Source organism: Lathamus discolor, chromosome 4 (assembly GCF_037157495.1).
Source record: "Lathamus discolor isolate bLatDis1 chromosome 4, bLatDis1.hap1, whole genome shotgun sequence".
In the NCBI taxonomy this organism is placed as follows: domain Eukaryota; kingdom Metazoa; phylum Chordata; class Aves; order Psittaciformes; family Psittacidae; genus Lathamus; species Lathamus discolor.
In genome coordinates this window covers 12,680,725-12,703,653 of record NC_088887.1, presented here as the reverse complement: position 1 = coordinate 12,703,653, position 22,929 = coordinate 12,680,725, and the positions used below count along the sequence as shown (strand labels likewise).

Below are 22,929 nucleotides of genomic sequence, written 5' to 3'. Positions count from 1 at the left end.
CTTGCTTCAGTATAAATCACATACTCCATATGGTCACTGCTGTTATATAAATGCATGTAAAAATGCCTTGACTAACAGCTATAACTAACGACGAAATGCCATACTTACCTACATTTGTTGTCTCCCAGACTGCTGACCCTGTGCATGTGCTGGATGACAGCATAAAAAGCATTTATAAAGTTATATGATTAGGATTGCATAAAAAACTACTCACATGCCACTTCCAGGGATGCATTGCGACTCACAGCTTCTCCAAGATAGTTCCTTGCAACGCAAACATAACTTCCTTCATCAGGTTTACTCCTGCGTCCATGCACTATACGCAAGAAAAATAAAGATCCGCTGGGCAGCAGCATGCGGTGGGAGCGCGGATCATCCTTGTCTGTTTCCACCCTCTCTCCGTCCTTGTACCACTCAATAGTAGGAGTTGGCCGTCCTTCAGCTTTACAGTTCAAAGTCGTTGGCTCTCCTTTAGAGACTATGACATCTGAAGGATGCTCAACAATCCGTGGTGGAAAATCCTCCTGGCGGAGACGGGATCCTAGAGTGAAAGAAGAAAGGGAGGAAAGAACAATTTATTTTACCTCTTTAGACTTCACAAAAAGTTCTCACAAGTTACTCCTTTAATGCCACAAAAATTTTCAAAACAAAAAATATGAAATCCTGTACACATCTGATATTATTTTGTCTGATATCAGAGACTGCATCTGGCACTTTCAAGTCCCAAAACCCAAGCTGAACTACAGATATACACCTCTAAGGCATTATCAAATCTATACCACATGCAGATTGGGCTTACAGGAGGATCTTTTACACATAAATGCATCACAGTCTTTCCCTTATTCCAATAATCTATTTACATTTGCTTCCAGATTCCTGTGTGCTTCTGGATTCCATGGCTACTGTTCTCCCACCCTTTCATCTGCCAGATTCAACAGATGGACATCCAAAAACACTGCCTTACCACCTATTGCATAACAGATCTTTGAAGTTTTACATATATGCTTTATATCCCCTTTCCACAAAAAGCCCAGGTATGAAAAGATAAGGAAATAAAATCCCACAAAACCATAATCCCAAAACAAACCTGAAAAGTATTCCTTCCTTCATGAATTTCTAGTACAACAGTTGGCAACTTTAACTGTTCACAATGTCTAAAATTATTAATGAGCTTTATTTTTATTTGGAAATTTCAAATGATAATTGCACATTAGAAATCTGCAGTGGATTGCACGCATATATACACATACACAAATTCAATATAGGCATACATGTGCCTGAAAGAGTATTGCAAACATCCGTGTCTCAGAAATCATTACAGGTTTATTTCCATTTTTCTCCTCTCTGCATTCATCCTTTTCTTCACATTTCTTTTTGGTTTACACCATGCTTTACCTGCTAATGTACTTCCTAACCCATCTCTAGCACCCCTGAATTCCTACCAACAGCACATCACAACGTTGGTTACACAGTTACTGAGAGCTGGACATCTCCAGCGTTTCTACAGAGTGTATCTAACCAAAGATCTGGAGTCCTGGATTATCCCCAAGAGCACTCCAGAGGCTCAGCCCAAGTGCAGCATATGTTGCAAAGAATGTGGTTATACTTTTTCCACTTACATTTTTTTCAGCATTAGGGATTAAGTTAAGAAATTACTTGCTCTACCACTGGAAAGTAATAAAACCCAATGTATTATCTTCTTTCAAATGCCCACCAGAATTCTATTTTTCACTTTACAATATTGGTGATGAATACACCATCATTAAACGTTCGTAACTATCAGGACTACCAGGTATTGATAATCCTGAAGTTCCTACAAAACTAATTTTGTGCCCTCTACAGTAACAACTTTGTGCCTTGCCCTGTACTTTTCTGTGCTGGCACTTCGGGACACTGCTCCTCTGCCTTTCTCTCTTTCCTTTACACTCAGTTGCCTGCTCACTGCCTAGGAAAGGGAAACAGCACAGTCTGAACATTGTCCTCCACGTTCTCCAACAAAGCCTTGCCTTGTCACTCAAGTCTTGGAATAAGGAAGAGAGGTGCTGGCAGAAGGGAGACCCTGTAAAAGTAAAGTATGGGGAAAGGATCTGAGCTGGGTCTGCCACCCAGGGGAAAGTCCCAGTGCCAGCCTTCCATTACAGCTTTCATATAGTGCACTTTCACTAAACAAGTCACAGCATTGCAAATCTTCACTGAACTCTTGTCAAAAAAAAATCCAACAACAGTATCATAACTCTAGCCAAAGTCTGCAATACCTATCTTCTGAAAAAGATATGTCTTTCACTATTATTATGCTCCTTATTATAGCTATAAAGAGACAAACTGTAGAGATGAGAAAATACAAGAACAGTGTTACCCAACAGAAAATCAAAGTCCATCACTCACAACTTCAGCATCATTCAGATACAATTCATTGCTGCATACTTAATTAGGCCTGTGAAAGTTCTGATGTTACAAACACATCACAGTAGTTCATGCATCTACATTGCTTCTTATAAAAATGAGGTCAGCTCTCCTAACTGTTAGCATAAATCATCTTTTCCAGCACGGATCCTGAAAACTCCTTTGAGTGGACCTGCCCTGTTAGAACTATTAGACTAGACTACACTTATATACATAAGATACCAGCTTCGGCAGCTTAGCGAAGCATTTGGCTCAATTTTCTGATCAGCAGTTTTGCAGAGTCATAGAAAAGCAATTTAACATCAGGATTCAGGATCTTCATTATATTCTAAGCACTACATATTTTAAAATATTTGCAATGTTTGATTTACTCTAAAAGTTAAGAGGAAAGCAATAGGGATCAGTTCTACAGAGTACATCCATCTTTGGACTTCTGTTTTACTAACAACCAGGTCATTGCCATACAGGCTTGCCATAAAGTGTTGTACCACTGCTGAACAAAGGGACTCTTTCAGTGGCTACCAGACTATATTACTGATATAGCAAAAGTATTCATAATCTGTATTGCTAGTACACAAAAACCCACAAAAAAAATTATATTTAAGCACAGATAAACTTAGAGCACATTCAGAAAAGACAGACGTGTTTTATTCCCCATTCTAGTGACAAAAAGACATTTGAAATCTAACAGGAAAAACTGCAGTTGAAGAGTGTCCCCAGACTGTGACACCACACACAACATTGAAAGAGACTAAAATCTCCATTAAAGTTTAAAACAACCATAGAATCACAGTACCTGGACTAAAAAACTAATTTCATACATCGACTACACACATGTATAATACTCTCAACACAAATCTATCAACTTTCTTCATTGCTATTCTCAAAAGAAATGAACAAAACCTCACTAGTTGTGTTAAGAAACTCCTACTAACATTATCAGTAGGAACACCAAAGGTGAAACTTTAGAGGGAGTTAAGTCAGAAAAAAGAGATAAGACTAAATTCTGATAAATGGTTAGCAGAGTGTAACATAATTGGTAGCAAAAATTTAAATCCAAAATATTCATTTTCTTATACACAAAGGTTTACTGATAATGTTCAAAACTCAAAGTAGTACATTCTAGAGAGAATCACAGGCCATGTTCAATCATTTGAAAAGGGCTTTCTAAAGAGTTAAACCTCCCACCTCATACAGCCCAATTCAAAACCCCTCCTCAGGTCATAATAGGACTAATTCTTCCTCTTCAGTATAGATGTTTCTCACAAAACTAATATTTACCTCCCTCTATCCTAATTAAGCAATTTGTGCACAAAGAGAGGGTTGAAATGTGGGCAGCAAAGACCATGCCAATCAGCAAGCAGAAAGGCTTAGGAAGTGTTCTGAGGGGAGCTCATACCATGCATTCCTATGATGGCCGGGTGTACCTTCAGCTATCTAGCGCTGCAAGTTACGTCCTTAATGTGCACTTAAAAGGGCAGAAGAAAAACACACACAAGAAATCAGTCACAGAGCACAGCAGACTCCCTCCTCCAAAACCAAACTGAGCACCAACAGCTATTCCAGAAGGATACACTAATTCAGAAAAAGCAAGGAAAACCTTGACTCCATTGCATCTCTTCTGGCAGACACAGGCACTGTCTACATGACAGAAAGTTAACAGCCCCAAATAGTATTTTCCTAGTTGAGTTTTGATTCTTCCCCTATGGTTCCCTCACACCCCACTTCACAATACTCTTACAAATACTGATACTGGGAAATAAAGGGTTAACATTGTGCCTGCTTGCTTGAGCAGTCTCTGTGCTTGGTAAAGCAGAACCGTAGGAGTCAAAGTTGCTAGAATGGTGAAGCAGAATTGTAGGAGTTACAGCTGCTAGGCAGAATTGTAGTAGATAAGATTCACAGCTTAATATTTAAGACATTCTTGTTCAAATAGTATCTTTAGAAAGAAAAGGAACAAAAGACAGCCAGAGTAACAAAATTTGCAAACTTGACAAGTGTCTGCTTTAAGATACATAAAGCCGGCTTGTACAGAACCTGAGGTTTGGATAGGAGCCTATCCAAAATCACGCAGCCTTGTCTGCGTGACAGCAAGAGGTTACTTGCGGTGATGAAGAGGAACTAGAGGCCTTCATCTTCACGACCCCCTAACGACCACCACCAGGAGGCACTGCACAGGTGCACCAATGGGACAAATGCCAGAAAAGTAATTATAATACTAGGAGGGAATAGGTTTTGCATACGTATTACACGTGAAACAATCTCATGTTTAGGTAATCATTATATGTAATATAAACCAACTGAGTGGCAAAGGAGGGGCGCACGTGCTTTTGGAGGAGTAATCCCAATGCGCCTCAGCACTGAATAAAGCATACCTACTTTACAACTCTAACTAGCTGTGGAGTCTCTCCACGTATCAATACAACCTAATTTAGTAGGAACAGAAAAATACTTAACCCCATAAACTAACTGGGCAGAAAACGATACTTTTACTGAAAAGTAAGATAAAATCTTGAGTAGATCAAGGTTCCAAGTGGTTTCACTGAAGCAGGTAGATGTCTTCTATCCTGGACTATTTCCTTCTCCGTTCTTCCCCCAGGGATTTCCAATACAGTAATCTCTCATGCATGCAGAGCACATACAAGTAACCCTGAATTTAAAAGTCCCTAAGTAGACATTACTGGGATGAACTGCAATGACTTTGAATTAGCTGTTATATGCTGGGTATATATGGGTAAAAACAGGCCTTTGGAAAAAGTCCTACAGTATCATGACTAACTTAAAGCTGCAGCTATGAAAAGTAGAGCATTTACATTTACTTAAATAAATACTTAATAAATATTAAGTTTCACACGGCTATTGCAGATGACTGGTTATTACATATCTTGAGAAACTTAGTTCCACATACACCTCCCCAACTTCCAATTCACAGGGAAAGTTTTAGGCTCATCTTTTTGCTTATTACTGCACAGAACAATTAAAAGCACTGTTCAAAAGCAAAACCCAAAACATACATGAAAAAGAGAGAATGTCCAGGTCTATTATAGTATACTACCTGTAATATTATTGTTTCCTTGTTCATACTGTTGCCTTAAACAAAAAGTTGCTAAGATTATGACAACAGAAGTCAAGGAAAGCCATCTCTGCTCAACTTACCTCTGTACTTTTATCATGGTGTACCTTTAACATGGTATTTTATATTTAAAAATATTTCTGCCACAAACTGAACATAACTGAGCAGAAAAAAGGATTATCTCATACAAAGGCAAAAAAAAAAAGGAAGTGATTCTATTGCACTTCTAGCATCTGCCACAACATGAGATACTCCCACATTAATGCTAATAAGAAAACAAGGAAAAAACTAACAGGTGAAGTTATAAAAATTAGTTATAATGACATTCTGTCTTGATGCTATCAGGCAAAGCAGAAAAAGCCCAGAAATAAGTACAGCAACATAACCTCAGAGGCACCTGGAACACTGCAAATCACACTCCAGCACTGTCTGTGACTGTTAGCTTTCTGTGCGAGACTCTAAACTAGAAAAAGATGGATGAAGATGCTTTCTGGCATGTGGTGAAGGTACAAACAATCTTACAGTGTCTGGGTTTCAACATTAGTTCAATATAATAGCCTTGGGGCATGGGGGTGGAAATGAATAAATAAAAACCATTCTGCCTTAATGCTGCTGAAGTTCCAGATAAAGTTTTGCTAAGACCACGCTATAGGCGAAACCACCACATCTGTTTACCATGCTTTACTAGACAGCTCAATATTCTCTCCTTCAAAGAGCTTTTTTTTGTGGGGATTAAGGCAAAGGAAGGTAGAAAGCAGCATTCACAAGGCAGCACACATCAATTAGTAGAAATATTCAGACTGGCAGAAAATAAGGCTTTGGACAGATGTGAATGCCATAGTACAGTGGATGCTATCAGGGCTAGAACACCTAGTATGGGTGAGGTGCTCAGACAACATTCCATTAGTAATGTAAGATACTAAATTCAGTAGTAATACCTCAGTGGGTAAATCAGAACTACTGCCAAGAAGCAGGAGTCAGCTGATGGAACAGTATTAATGCACTGGTTTATCCCACGTGTTAATTGCTCACCTGAAGAGGTTAGAATATTTTCACTGGTTTCTTCCCAGGTAAATAGGAAAGTAAGACTATATTGCTGACTGCTGCTGTTCACCCTGTTTGCTATCAGTCAAAATCACAAGCCAGCACCAAGTCAAAAACACAAAACAATATATTAAAGTAAGTCAGTCACATTCAAAGCTACTTCACTGATGGCAACTTCCGTTCCAGTGAAAAGCTATGAAATTTTTCCAAACACTGCTTACAGTAAATAAAGAATAAAATACTGAGTCAGCCAAGACTAGCTTTTCTAATAGTATTTGATTTTGTTTTTACTGGTAGATACCAGTACTTCTGCTTAAATGCAGAATTTTTCTATATTTCCTAAAGAATGTATCTGAACTTCCTATGGTAAAATTTAAGTTACAGTCTATAGTTAACGAAAACTAAAATATGCCTCATGAAATCCTGTATTAAATTGCTCACTAAACATTACTGCTGTTCTATCGCATGTTTACTTGTGAATAAAGTCATCATCATTTTAATGTGAACATCAAGTTATCAACTTGCATTGTCTAAGACACTGATAATGTTTTGTCACTCTAACAAAACACAGCTGTCATTTTCAGATACCAAAGCCTGGTAACTACTGATAATTGCTCACTTGATAAATGTTGACTAATGGAAAATGCATAGTTCCCTTAATAATAATTGATGAGTTTATAGATTTTTGATAAACTGTCACTTCATAGGTAATGAACACTCTTGCTTTCAAATCTACCTTTATGTGTGAATTGTTTCTACATCACTCATTACTAATGTCTATAGAGGTCAGGACACTGAACTTGTGAAGCCCTTGTACCAGAGCCAAGCAAGAGGAATCTGCTGGAGGAAACACTTGGACATAAACAGATGAGAGGGAGATCCAGTTATTTAGATGTCCAGATACCACACATGCATTGAAATATATTTGCCACCAGCTCTTATACTCCCCCTTCCTGTCTTATGAATTTGTGTACTTAGATACTTCCTAATCAAAGTTGTGAAATAAAGAAGTGAACAGCTAAGAAAAATAGGATAAAAAGATCTAGATTACATATTGTGCTTTAGGTGTCTGAGACACTCTGCTCTTCAACTTTCCCTGCAGTAATTTAATTCAGATGTGTTGGAGGAGACATTTCCTGGCAATCACCTTCAGGACTACTCTTTCGGAAAGTGTAAAACACAACAGTCACTCATTCATTCTGACCAGTTCAGCACCACCAGTGTTCTGACCAAGCCAGGCTGTTTTTCATGATCACCAACAAGCCTCATAGATTTGATGTAATATGCTCAAACTTCCTCATAAATTCCCTCAGGGATCCAATGTACCAAACAGTTAGAGTTACACTTACAGCATATAAACAGAGTACCTATTATTTTCAACTTAACCTGGTTGATTCTATAGCCAAATAACCCTAAAAATAAATAAATAAATACATAAATAATCAGATGGAAGAATTTTTATCTACCAAAGAAATAGATTTGCTATAGAGACACAGCAGTAAGAAGAAAACTAAACCGAAGAGCCAATATTCAATTTTTTTTTTTTTTTTTGCTACCTTTCCACGAAGCCACCATGCAATCCCTACCCTAAGGGTAATGTGCTCTCTGTGTGTGTATACCTACATGTGTGATATATACAGAATTGTAGAATGGTTTGGGTTGGAAAGGACCCTAAAGCTCATCTAGTCCCAACCCCCTGCCATGGGCAGGGCCACCTTTCACTAGAGCAGGCTCTCCAAGCCCCATCCAACCCGGCCTTGAACACTGCCAGGGATGGGGCAGCCACAGCTTCTCTGGGCACCCTGTACCAGCGCCTCAGCACTCTCACAGTGAAGCGTTTCTTCCTATCATTTTTCAGCTTAAAGCCATCCCCCCTTGTCCTGTCACTACATGCCCTTGCAAAAAGTCCCTCTCCAGATTTCTTGTAGGCTCCCTTTAGGTACTGGAAGGCTGCTACAAGGCCTGCCCAGAGCCTTCTCCAGGTTGAACAAGCCCAACTCTCCCAACTGTCTCCACAGCAGAGGTGCTCCAGCCCTCTAAGCATCTTTGTGGCCTCCTCTGGACTCACTTAAGCAGGTCCACGTCCCAAAGGCATTTGACAATTCAATGTCTAGTCCTTTTAGATCACCATCTTTCAAATTTCAAGGAGAAAAAAAAAAAAATCTTTATTTATTGCACTTCACTCTCCTCTAGTTTTAATTTATTAGCTTCACATCAAGACCTAAAGTTGATTTCATCTATTAATACTACTCTTTATACAAGCAGCTACAAAGCCAATGGCCTGTCATACAAGAAAAGCAACAGTACACACTAAATTCATAGCCTTTACATTCATTTCTTAAGTCAACAAAATATTTGTGGCTACTGGTACTGATATACCATTTATCCATACCTCTTTACCTCTTTCACTTTTTTCTACCTGACTTTCTACACACAGGAAAGCTCTCCCTAAGCTGATCACTAAGGCTGCTACACCTTTTGTATCATCTCTGAAGGCTCATGTTTTGATTTCTTTAACATTCTAAAGACATAGCTTTAATAATAGCTTTAATTTATGGATTCAAACTTAAACAGGGGAAGTTTTAGAATAAAGAAACATCAACCAAAAGAGGTCATGCCGACATTTCAAAACTTATGCAGCTTTGAAATTTATTGCAGCTTATGCCTAGAAGTGAAAGCAATCAATATTGTGTCTGAGATTATTAGCTTATTCAGTACTTTTGATAGAATTTTGAATTAATTCCTTGTAAGAGTTTCGCCAGCAATGCATATTCTACATTAGACAGTGTAAAAAGGCTGTTTATCAGGAAAAGAAATAGCAAAACTGTAACAGAAAACAAACAACAAACAAACCCACAACAAAACCAACCAAAACCAACTCCTGCAACAGAAAATAATAGATGTAGGAGGTAACAGTCCTGAAGATAGTTGAATTTGGTTAGAGGACAGCTCCACATTTTAATGCAGAAGAAACTTCTTTTATGCTAGAATTTTGGGTTATTTTCACTGTACAAATAAGAAAAAAAAAAAAACCAACCAAAAAACCACAACCAAACAACTGAAATTAAGGTACTAAAATCACAATTAAAAGAATAATGTTCTTTTAGGACAGGATGGATAGCTACAAAACTCTCTGTAGAATCTTTTCTGGCTATGCAGGATCTGCTGGGCTCCTTTTTTCCTTACACAGGCTCTAACACTTCTGAATGACATAACATTAAGCTAGCAAAAAGACACTCCTGCAGCTACTTAGTTAAATCTACTGAAAGACAGTCACAGTTGCTGTTCATTTTCCTGCTTCTTCATACTCCTTGTTCCACTTAGCAAGTACTTACCAGAAACACTTATTACACATATCTCTTAGATATAATGAATAAGTATGTTGCTTTCACTACCCTTTTAACCACAGAATTGACTGAAAGCAAGCAGAGATCTCAGATAGTGATCCAGTCAGTCACATCCTAGTTTGAACAAAAGATAATGTACAAAAAAAGTCAAGATAATGAGGAAACTCAACTGGAGCACAGACTGATGCGCTGGCATCAGGCTGATTATCCCAGACGCATTCCTTTAGGCAAAGTGACATGGTAAAGATTACATTTCAGAAATTCATACTTTACAATCTCTCCCCCTCCCTTGAGATTTGGTAGATGGGAACAGACTCCAATGACATGACTGTTTCCAAGGTAAGGTTTTTGACAAAGCTGCATCAGAGATGATAAGGTCCTCTGAAAGCTTTTCCTCAAGCAAAATTAATCCATTAAGCAACACATCCTAACTTCCCCAGGACACATATCTGCAGATAAGTCACCTTTCTTATAGTGCATGTCTGCTAAAGAAGGGATAGCAGGCAATGCTGACATGAGAGATCAATAACTGTCATTAAAAACATCTGACCAAATCTTATTGGAGGGTTGATCCTATTAAGTTTCTCTTGTATAAAAGTGTGATTTCGCTAAGCGAGGTGTAATCGACTTTAATCATAAAGAAACACTGCAAACATAAAGTTCCATTGTATAAGCAGGAAATTATTTCAGGGGAAGCATTCTAAAGTTCTATTCTAAAGCAATGGAAATTTATTCTAATTCACTTTACTTCAGTATTTTTCTTCTCACACACCAACATACAAGTGGCACACTTCAATTCTGGGGCATGAGGGCAGGAGAATAAAAACCCCAACCTGAATTACATGCCAAAATTTAGAATAACCAGCACAGAGCAAAACTGAACAGTTTCGCTCTATGATGGTTTTAATAGTGCAAATTGCATCTCGATTAACAAGTTTGCTACTGGAACTTTTCTCAAGTAACATGAAATAACAAAATCTGTCTCCACTCCAGCACTTCTCAGAAGTACATTAGAACCACCCATATTGCAAATAGGCAAGATGAAAAAATGTGGCCAACATAGAATCACAGAATTGTTTGGTTTGGAAAGCACCTTAAGATCATCTAGGTCCACCCCCCCCCTGCTGTGTGTAGGGATGCCTCACACTAAACCATGTCACCCAAGGCTCTGTCCAACCTGGCTGTGAACACTGCCAAGGATGGAGCACTCACAACTTCCCTGGGCAACCCATTCCTGTGCCTCACCAACCTCACCGTAAAGAACTTCCTCATTATATCTAACCTGAACTTCCCCTGTTTAAATTTGAAGCCATTGCCTCTTGCCCTATCAGTACAGCCTCAGTGCTTGTGCTCTCTTTGCACAATATCCACCATAGCTATGCTCCCTGGAAGCAGATAATAAACAACTATTTATTTAATAACATACCAATACTTAATAACAAATCGACCCCCCCACACACACACACACAAAGACCCACCAAAAAACAAACTGAAACCATTCTTACATACATAAAATGTATACACACATATGTGCCAGACTACCCTCCAGAGGTCCCTTCTAATCCAAATTAATCTACGATATGTACATAACAGAAGCATCAGAGAGCCAGAAGCTTTTCTCTATTCATCCCGTAGAGCTCAAGCACAACGGCTCTTCCCTTGGGAGCCTTTCAAAACCACTCTGGAATTCAGCAAAGCATAAGTGTATGCCTGACTCTACTAGATATCTTTTAGCTCTTTTTCAGGTCAAGGGCAGAAGGAAAAACAACAATGTCATATACAGCACATTAACTTATTATACAACTAGCATATTGTCATCATAGTACCGGGGACCTAACAACGGCTTACCAGCCAGCCAAAGGGGAGCTTTCCATCTTCCCACATACCACTGTAAAAAACAATGGCGAACTAGGAACAAGTAAATCTTACACTTTTACATACAAGGGTTGATAACCACAGGCTCTCCAAAGTCTAAAACTTTTACATCTACTTCAACAATACTAAACTGAAACAACAGCCATAAGAAAAGCTTTGACAATCTGGTCCAGATCCCTTCAAAAATCGTAAGTCAAATAGTTATCAGTTATCAGCCATCTGTGAAATCAGGCTATGTAGCTAACTTTGTAAATAAAGTGTTATATAAACTCCACAAAATCAAAAGAAGGTTGCTCTCCAAATACAAACTTTGAACCTGTCTTCAAAAAGCCTATTCAAATAAACTTACAATTATCTGACCTTTAGCTTTCATATAAATATTTTGATATACAAAGTAAAAATGTCCACAATGTTGTGCCATTAAAATTAATTATGAATCTTGTCTGTATTTTAGTTCTGATTAATAACTCATCCTTACTCCACAACACAAATTTAATATGAATTTTATCAATATTTCTAGGTATGCTTGACAGTTCTGACACACTAACTTTTACAGAAGACTACACACAGAGCTATTTCAGCCAAGGAAACTTACTTTCTTATCTCTTCCTACATCTTCACACTTATGAAAACCTCTCTGGTGTCGCTAACAATCCAATATCCTAAAACCTGAAAAAAAAACAAGTCTGGTATCTCACAGCTAGACAAAAACCCTGAGGTGGTAAACAGATAGATGTACCTCAAGATAGTTAAGGTAATGAGTTTTGCAAATCAGAAGCAATACAGTTTGGTCCACTCAAAATTCAACAAAGCTATCCTCACGTAGTGCAACTTCGAAAAATCCTATTCAAGTCAGCAGATGTAAGCAATTACATATTTTGCATGCCATGGAAATCAGGTCTGTGATTCTGAGTATTACAAAAAGAACACTAGATAACAGTGACAGAAATCAATATGATTTCACCCATTAAAGCAGTCTTGAAATGATACTTTGAGGAAGGTGTGGGATTCCTACTGTAAGCACAGCAGGCATACAACTTTGGTGTTCTGACACCCTGCAGCCACTGTGTTCACTGCTGACACTGACAACAAAGGCTCCCACCCTGTTCCTCTGAACTACACCAGCTGTGAATGCCTAGAGAATTCCAAGTAGACATCCTAAAATAAGCTTTTGTAAAGTTCCAAGGCACTACCAGCCAATCAATATCAATTTGGCAGCAAAACTCAAAATAAAATTCAAAGTAATACGATGGATTATCTAAAACTCACTGTAATCTCTCAGTTTAGAAACCTACAGATTACACCTTGGCCATTTGTCAAATAGTTTCTCTTTGGAAGCTTTAGCTAGTTAAAGTTTTTCCAAGAATATGATGCAAGCAGAGATCAAGTTCTATGAAGAAAGCTTCAAATCCTACTTTTCCTAACTACAAAAGGGGGTATAATGTAAGATATTTTGTAGATATCTTTGATATTTGAGTTCTATTGGTAGAGCAGCAACATGCTTTTTATACCTATTACTTTTCTGATTAATAACTTTAGGACTGCAGCTGCAGTTGGCTTTCTCTGTGAAGTGAAATCAAAGCTTTCTTAACATCTTAGAAAACAAATCAAGTATTTATGGAAAAACACAGAATCATAGAATAGTTAGGGTTGGAAAGGACTTTAAGATCATCTAGCTCCAACCCCCCTGCCACTACCATGATGCTTGCATGAAGACCAACATTTAGCAGTGCTTTCACTCTATGCAAGTATCTTAATACAACTGCATGATACCTATGTGTGCACTTAGGGAAGAGAGAAAAGAAAGTCCTATCTCTGGCACTTTCAGTAAACATACTTCTAATTTATTATTTTGCTTCTATGTCCAGAAGACTGTGGCTAGAAAAATAATTAAACTCAAAATCCTGGTGTATTTATTTATAGACTTTTTTCCTTTTCTAATTTTCCCCATTTAATTGAAAGAAAAAAATCAAGTTATTATTTCATGTCACTTTTCAGAGTTTAAAAAACCCAAACATTTACCTTCTAGAATATTGCTTAGGTAAGAGAAATCACTTGAAAGCGAACAGCTCTGTCATCAGTCAGCTTTGCAGACCTAAGGACAAGCCCTGCAACAGGTCTTTCAGGTGCAGCACATTTCTCCCACACAGCTTTTTCTAACCCAGATTTTACACATGCACACACACTTTCTTGTTCTTCTCCCAAAGAAGATCTGCCTCTCACTATTAATGTCATACCTATATCTTAGTCATAAAACAAAATGCTATGCAACAATATAAAATACAATATATAGTACCTTATTAAAATTGTGAGAAGGAGGCTTATTACTGGTAGCACAGGATTGGCCTGCTGTAGGGATCAAGAAAGGACTTAAAAAACTATGCTGCTGGATTTATGAAGAGACCTTTACTGCAAAACAATGCCCAATAGGTTTTATTTACACCAAAAGCAGCAGCAAGCTTGAGGAAAATGACCTAGGTCTAGTGTAACAGTCAGCTGTAACTAGCTCAGCTAAAAAGAGATTTCCATTTCTTGGCACAGCAACAAATCCTCAACCAGAGAGGGGCTAGGGGTGAGATTTTTTTCCTCTGTAAGTAACTTAATGAATGAAGTACTAATTAACATTATGGCATTGATAAATGGAGAGAGAGATTAGGGATGTACTCGATATTCAGGCCTTCCCAGATGGACCGTCAAAGCCACATTAATTCCTATCTCATTGGAGCATCTGCTTCTCCCATAATCCATTGCCCCTTGGTACACACAACACAAACTGTTGTGACTCAATTCGATTTATATCAATCTAATTTCTTTTAATCCAATTTGTATTCCAATCTACTACCTTCTAATCACTTAAATCTTCAGCCTCCATCTGGTAAATTTTCTCTCAAAATTAACCGAGCAGATGCCTCTGCAATTGTCTTCCACAGTCAGGCTAATCATGCCCTCACAGTGGCCTACAGAGCACGCTGAATAGGTACGTGACTTACAGCATTGCCCTTCTTATTACAAACATGGCGATGCAGGAAGGCCATTTTGTCTGTCATTAATTGGTTCATTTGCATAACACTGCCAGGGAAAGATGCCTAGGAAACAAAAGCCAAGAGCAGAAAGCTTCAAAAAGGCAGCAGGACATGCTCATCATTTGTCACATGGCCATTACACTTTGAACCAGCTATTGTTTGTGTTAACAAACACAGAACTGGATTACAGCTAAATACATAACAAACATCTACATACAATATTGGATTGAGTGATTTTTGGCATTGCTGCCACTGAACTTGCAGAGAGCAAGTGGGCTGCCCAAATAAAATCCCAAGAAAAGAACATGATACTCAGAAAATTAGAAAGTGCATTGTTTTGCCAGAACACAAAACTTCAAACCCTCTCTCTCAAGCAGACTAGCTTTTGGTAGGCACAAGTCTGGCTCTATTTGTAGATGTAGCTGTGTAAAAGTTAGAGATCTTCAGGTTTCCCCAAAACTGTCCCCAAGACAGCAAGGGCCACAAGCCCTTGTATTCAGTACATCATTAGCAGTATGAGTAAAAAAAAAGAATGGAAAATAGGAATGAAGTTACCTTCTCAGCTGCTTCTGAGCTGCATGTAAAAGGCAGAAAGAGTAATACCACTCCTTTAAAACTGGCTGCTAGATAAGAATACCATGTTGATCTTTCCTCTTGATCAGTGCTACATCATCTCCAGAAAGCTGAAGGTTTAGCACAGAGTGTACATAGTGATTCAATGTTCACATGATCGTGGACTACCAAAGTTATAGCCAAAGCTTTTCCAAACCTGTTACTCAGAATCCTCAAAAGGACAGAAATGGAAGTAGTGAATGTGCTGTTTATATTTCCCAAGCAATGGTAGGTGAAAAGCAAACACAACAGGTATTTAGTGAATAGTGAGGAAAGAACACGAGACAGCAGTCTGGGCCAGGGGAGGAGGCAGAACAGTAGCTGGATCTATCACACATAAGCAAAAGAGAAGGAAAGAAAATTTCCATTTGGCACTCAGTGTCTTGCATCATGACTTATATTCTTGTTGGCCACAACCATTTATGTAAGATCGGCTATTAAACAACTGTCTACAAACTCAGAGGGAGGCATACTACCTTTTTACCATTACAGCTTCCATGTAAAATAAGTAGCTCCACATTTGTCAGAGCAATATAAATCACATTAACATGGAAGGGTCAGCTTACAAACTTCATGTCAAAAATACCTGTGTCATCCAAATTTTCAGTAGCTGGAAGATGAGCTTAGCAAGATGATTTGCCTGGAGCTTGCTACTGCTTCCTCCCCTCCTCTCAGTCTTTCACATCTATCACTGATTAAGAGGTTATCCTTTCAGCTAATAGGTACCTAGTAAATTTTTCACGACCTGAGGACAGCAAACAGTCTAACTACAATGGATCCAAGCCAGAGGATGCTGGAGAAGGAAAGGGAGGGTGTGCTTGGTTAAGGAGGGGGTGGAGTGGGCAGTCTTTCTTCCCCTCCCACAAGCTGTCAAGTCCTTCTGTGCACACCCCCCTCCCTCATTCCTGCTAAAAACCTTCCTCTCCATGCCTGCCATGACAGGTGGTCCAGATTTTCACTTAGAGAATCTGGCCACCCTATGTTTGCAACACCTCCCCGCTTAGTATCATCTGTGAATTTAATTAGCATGCAGTTTACCCACTCGCTCAGATTATTAACGAAGATGTTAAATAAGACACAACCCAAATACAAAAAAATCCCTGTGGCAAACCAATTGATGCCTTTCTTTACATCAATTTATTGCTATCTGTTGTAACCCTTTCTTTACAGATATCAAACAATGGTTCAACTACATGTTATCCAAGCAAATTTGCTATTATTTTCTTTCTCCAGATAAAGTGTTGTGATATACTGTATACAGCAGAATTACACTGAACTTTTCCCATCTCCAAAGTGCTAGTTCACCATCTTCTGCACATCACATTAGAATATCTAGCCTCCTACTTCTACTGTTTCATCTGCCTCTCCTCAGCAACATACACAATAATTTCTAAATGCTGGTCATGAAAAATCCACACCATTTGCGATTCTTTGTAGTGTCATAACCTAAAACCAGTCTATAGAAATTTGACAGAGGGAGGCAGAATCATTTAAAAAAGCAAGATTGGGATAGATTTAATGTATTTAACAGTTCTATAAATTGGGTTTGAAACAACAGATTAGCAGCATTGGGAACTATGCAAGTAATAAGTAGGGGAAAAATACTCAGTTTCAGAGTACTGAGAGCACTACTCTGAGCCAGCAGCTTCATCAAGGGCATTACAGTTTTATTCATCGGATAAGCAAAACTAAAATAATGATATTTAGGATTTGAAATTAAAACAAATTTAATGGCATTTCATCAATAAAGCATATCACATCTGGGGAAAAGACAAACAAGTTTGCCATGACAGAATCCTACATACAGATAAGATTTACAATTTGAGAAAACTTTACAGAACCTATCACTATATTTACACACAGGTATAAATATATGTATTTTTATACATAATACAAACAAACATATAGACATTCCTGCCCTTTATTCATAAACCAAATCCAACCTGTAGCTCAAAATGTCAAGCAGAGTCCTCTTTCCTTTGCAAAAGAGCCATAATATATGAAACAAGTGAATATTTTGAAGTCCAAAGCCAAACGCAAATCATCTCTGAAACAGGTGGCCACACACAGCACATAATAAAAGCTTTCTTTGAGCTTATCTATGGAGTATTTGTTTTTCTTCTAGTCTTTTCTTTAGAAAACCACTGAGTAATCAAAAATTTACCTCAAAGTAGTTCCAATGAACTTAATTAACAATCTAGAGCCTCCCTATGCCTGTTTCAAATAACAAAGAAGAAAGCCCTGAACCTTCCATTCTGATTGCACTGTAGTACTGTCCCGGTTTCTGCTGGGATAGAGTTAATTTTCTTTCTAGTAGCTGGTGCAGGGCTGTGTTTCAGCTTTAGTCTGAGAACAATGCTGACAACACATCAACAGTTTAGTTGTTGCTCAGGAGCACTTACCCTGATCAAGGACTTTTCAGTCTCATGCTCTGCCAGTGAGGAGGGGGCACAGGAAGCCAGGAGGAAGCAGAGACAAAACAGCTGACCCAAACTAGAGAAAGCGGTATTCCATACCACAGCACATCATGCCCGGCATATAAAGTGGGGGGAGTTATCCAGAAGGGACCAATTGCTGCTCAGGGACAGGTTGGGCATCAGCCAGTGGGTGGTGAGCCTTGTGCACCGCTTTTCATTTCCCAACAATCCTTTCTTCCAAAATAAGGTCTTAAACAGAGATCAGCTGTCTAACCTATACATAAAGTCTTGTTTGACAGTAAATGGGGGAAGAACTCTGCTTCAGAGATTTGTACCATCCTAACATATTTTTTAAGGCCAGTAGGAACAGAATGAACTATTAGCACAAGCTTCTCCAGTGACTACAGAAGCAACCCAACTGAGAGACTTAGGTTACACACCTGATTTTACTTGGCCTGCCTCAGAGGAATCAAATCTATACTACCATCAGAGAACCTGTGTGCTACTTAGCTACTATCTGGGTTTAAACCATGACATACAAACAGAAATTTTTATTCTTTCAGAGGACTCAAACAATGCAAATTGCCACTTACTTTCAGAACTCAGTGGTGTAGTATCTATCTGAAAACTGAAATAAACATACCTAAATTCCACGGAGTGGAAGGTAGCATATTTTAAAACAGTTTGTGTTTCACAATTAACATTAAAAGACACTGGTGACCTATGCCATACTGTAAGAGACTTCCACTCTCTAGAACAGACATCACTACACACTAGCTAACCCAGCTCAATCTGGAGATATTGCAGATATTGACAAAAGAGAGGCAGTGTATCTAACCATTAACAGGAGCCAACCTACGAAGCATCAATGCCACATCTGCTAGCCCCTCCACACCAAAGAAACAGCTGGTGTTGATGTACAATTAAGAGCTGAGAGGAATGCAACAGAAGTGCATTCAGGTGAGAGAGGTCACTGAGGGATAGTATAAAGGAAAGAGAGGGTCAAGTTATTATCTGGAATGTGTGCACAGGGCACAGTCATCTTTTAAATCAGTTTTTATAATAGCCATGCCTGTATTGATTTAATAATATCTTTATGCTACAAATTTACTCAGCACACAATGAAGAACTACATCAAAAATTGAGTTCTGAAACCAGGTTTTGTTTCTGTTCCTTATATAAAGTAAGGAGAGATGGAAGGCTTTTAAGACAGGACATATTCTATTTTAAGTGCTTTAGTAGCCTTGTTTCAAATGAAAAGGCAAACATCATCAAGTCTTTCAGTTACAAGTCTTTGGATAAAATAACATGAACACCATAAAAATGAAATTTGACTTTTAAATCAAAGTGACTAATATGCTGCTGTGTACATGACAACTAACATACTGGATCTTTTACCTTCAAGTCTGTATGAGCATATACATAAAGCTGAAATGGAATGGAGAGAACATTCATGCATTCATATGAAAGAACGGTTGCATCACATTAGGCAATACCATACTTTAGAGTATTAGGCGTCTAAAGACAAGTTTTCAAGAATAAGTATTTACTGTAAATGACACAAACATGACACATGACACACTCATAGTCACTCTTGTAAACATACAGAGAAAAGCATCTAATGCTGATTTAAAACCATTACCTTCACTAAAGCTAATGTGTTTCTTAAAAGAAGGCAAGATCAGGATCACACTGCCCATAGGCAACTGTTCCCATAGCTAGCCTCTTTGCCATAAGAAGTTGACAAAACCCTATTCCTAATATGTCAGCAATCGCCACTGACTGCTTCTTCTGCCATTTGCTTCCCTCCTTCAGAATGATCTGAGTAAGAACTATAGTTCAAAGGGACAGAAACAAACAAAAAGGGTCATTTTAAGTGCTAAGGTCAGGCTGTATGTTTCAAGGCAGGGGAGCCTGAACTAAACCAGCTACAAGCTACCAATGACCCTGCAGAGGAAGTTACTTAATATTCATGTTGACAGAAAAGAAGAAAGGATTAATCATGTGGAATTAGCATTTTCATTGAGGAGCTTGGTTGAGTGTTACATTCTACTTTGAGAGGAAGATGGCTGCTTCACACTACCACTTTACATTTCTCATTTATCGAAACATTGCAGCTTGCTCTTAACTGTCATTAACCGATGAATAATGAAAGACTTCTTTACTTTTACTTCAGATTAATCATGCAGCTCCCTTGGTCTTTCCATGCCTGAATATGTGTTCTGAAGCTTTATTATTATTATTAATATTATTATTATTATTATTACTCTTTTTCTTTTTTCCCCAATTCATGTGGGAAAAAGAAATCTGTTTAATTTAGGTTTCAGTTCTATTGAGGGAAAAACGGTCTCTATTGAAAGGGCATCACCTAGTATTTTCACCTCAGAGTTACAGTGTTGCAGTGGCACCGTGCGCTATTATCTCTCTTAAATTGTGTCACATTTATGTTAATTTTAAGCCATCTCCTATGTTACACAAATTAATGGTTAAAAAAAATCATAATCAGAACTCCAGTTACTTAGCACAGAGAAAAATGGTGTAAAAATTACGTGGAACAATGACAATATGCAGGTTTTATAATTACTATTATAAAGTAAAAAATACAAATCACTGTGTACCAATGCAGCACACAAGCATGAAGTCTTTCAAATACAAGTAATTGGATAAAATAGCATGAACACCATAAAAATGAAATTTTACTTTTAAATCAAAGTGACTAATATGCTGATGTGTACATGACAACTAACATACTGGATCTTTTACCTTCAAGTCTATATGAGCATATACATAAAGCTGAAATGGAATGGAGAGAGAACATTCATGCATTCATATGAAAGAACGGTTGCATCACACTAGGTAATACCATACTTTAGAGTATTAGGCCTCTAAAGACAAGTTTTCGAGAATAAGTATTTACTGTAAATGACACAAACATGACAAATGAAATGTCATAATGCAGTTGGTTTAGAATCACTTGCAAATTTCTAACGAAAATTCTTATTTTCCCTGACTCTTCCCTTTCTGTGCCCTCCTCCATAAAGTACAAAGTCCTAGATTTGACTTTTCAATTACAGATATAAACCAAATGATACAAAAATGCTAGTTTGGCCCATAATGAGTGGCACATTAATTATTACAGAATATAGAGCTACTTAATGCAGTCAAATCATTTCAAGATTTTAGCCTTGTAGTGCTTGCCCTGCCACACCTGACACTAAATACATCATCTACTTTATGATCATGTGTAAAGAGTAGAAAACAACAAACCTGCTGCAGTTGTACAAAGCTGGACACAGGCAAAAATGTTCCCCCACAAACACCTGCAGATGATCAAGTTACACCTTGAACTCACTTTGATTAAGCATCCCATGTTTTATTTATGTGGCTACATATGGCCTTCATGGTTAGAAAATCATCTGGTATTCTGTGGCAGAAAGGGGAGGAAAGACCAAACACAATAAACCCACTCCCTTCCTTCTTCTCCCTCAAAATAACCAGACCAAACCTAGCTAATGCTTTGCAAATCTTTTCCTGTTTCTCATGCCTTGAGCAGCCCTGCTCATGATCTTCATCTTCCTCAGAGCCTATCAGCCTAACAGTCACTACAGTACAACACAACATTGTTCTCAGCATTGAATGTCTAAAATAGTGTGCCCAAAATAACGTTTTAAGATACAGTGGATTTGTCTGCACATAACTGAGGATGATTACAGAAATCAGCATGTTTTCTTTTACTATCTATTACGCATTTCCATCCATCAGCTACAGAGTGTTTTCTAGCATCATTCAGTCCACTTTAAAATGACTTAAATGGCAGCTTCTTTCCATTATCTTACAAGAGATCGCCATGCTGAATACAAGAATAAAACGACATGTGCATAATGCCAGTGCATTATATCCAGTTAAGCCACATTCTATTACACTTATGAAAGACTTGCAATCATCACAGCTCCTCATTTTAACATTTAACTATGCATCTCAGTGCCTTGCTATGTTAACTCCAATTTAAAATTTCAAGGTTAAAGTCTGCCTGATTTTTTTATCTCTTCTGGCATACTCCCTCCCTTTCAGTTGCTCATAAAACTTCTTCCAAGTTCTCACTAATCTCGTCATCACCTTTGAGTTTTCTCTAGTTTGCCAACATGATTTTAAATCAAGACCTAGAACAGCACATGCTAGAAAGCTATATTCCTCCCTCTACAGAAACCTGGAATGAAGTTTAAATTCAACTGAAGTTTCAGCTTCACCCTGTTCTCTTGCAAAACTGATGTAATAGTTTGTCATTCCTAAAAATGCTGTGCTTTCCTAAGCCACATCACTGATCTCATGTTGAGCATCCTCTGTCTTTCAGTGGCTAACTTAAGACATGCATCCTATACTTATGTAGGGTATATTGTATTAAAGGCATAAATGCCTTTCAGAGGTTTCTGGCAACCATCTTATTTCTTGATTCATGCAATTTGATTATTGATTTTTTCTGGATTACAACTCATTTTCTTTCTTAACCATATTACAAACTTCCCAAAATCTTCTTGTATTAGTAACTAACTTCACTCTTTTCAGATCTGAAACCCTAAATCATCACTTTCCTCCCTATTTTAGTGTAGAATTCTCCATTTAAGATTGTCTTTAACAAGAATATTTTAAGCTGTACTAATTTCACACACATTAGTTTTTGCTCCTTCCTGCTGCTGCTACCTGAAGGATGTGTGGTATTATCACAGCCTGCAGAACGTGTTCTTTCGAAGCAAAACTGTTAACTCTGATGATTTAAAAAAGACCTGGTAAAATTACGCCTTAAAATTGCACATGTAATTCTTTCCCTAAAAACAACAAACAAAACCCCCCAAACCAATAAAACCAACGACACATAAACTGGATTTTCATTTTTCTGCTGTTACAGAAAGTACAACTTCCTTGAACACCAGTACGTTATTCTGCTTTCATGTTCTTCACTGGAAGTATTTTGAAACTTAAACTGGCATTAGCAACTTCTGTCATTAATCTTATTTATGTTCAAGAAAGCAGAATATTTCCTCACAGAGAGTGTTGAAATAGAATAGTACCAAATCTTGATGTTTGTTACATAGCACCACATGCACCCTACATACAGATTCGCTATCCTGTGGATCAAA

General features: G+C 37.9%; 1 protein-coding gene across 1 annotated transcript in view; it reads right to left on the bottom strand.

Moving 5' to 3' along the window:
* The window catches only part of ROBO2 (roundabout guidance receptor 2), a 1,075,181-nt gene that overhangs the window by 407,506 nt on the left and 644,746 nt on the right, over nucleotides 1-22,929 (bottom strand). The window contains exon 3 of the mRNA XM_065676374.1: nucleotides 215-541. Within this exon, the coding sequence (XP_065532446.1) occupies nucleotides 215-541 (327 nt within the window). The remainder of the gene's footprint in view (nucleotides 1-214; nucleotides 542-22,929) is intronic.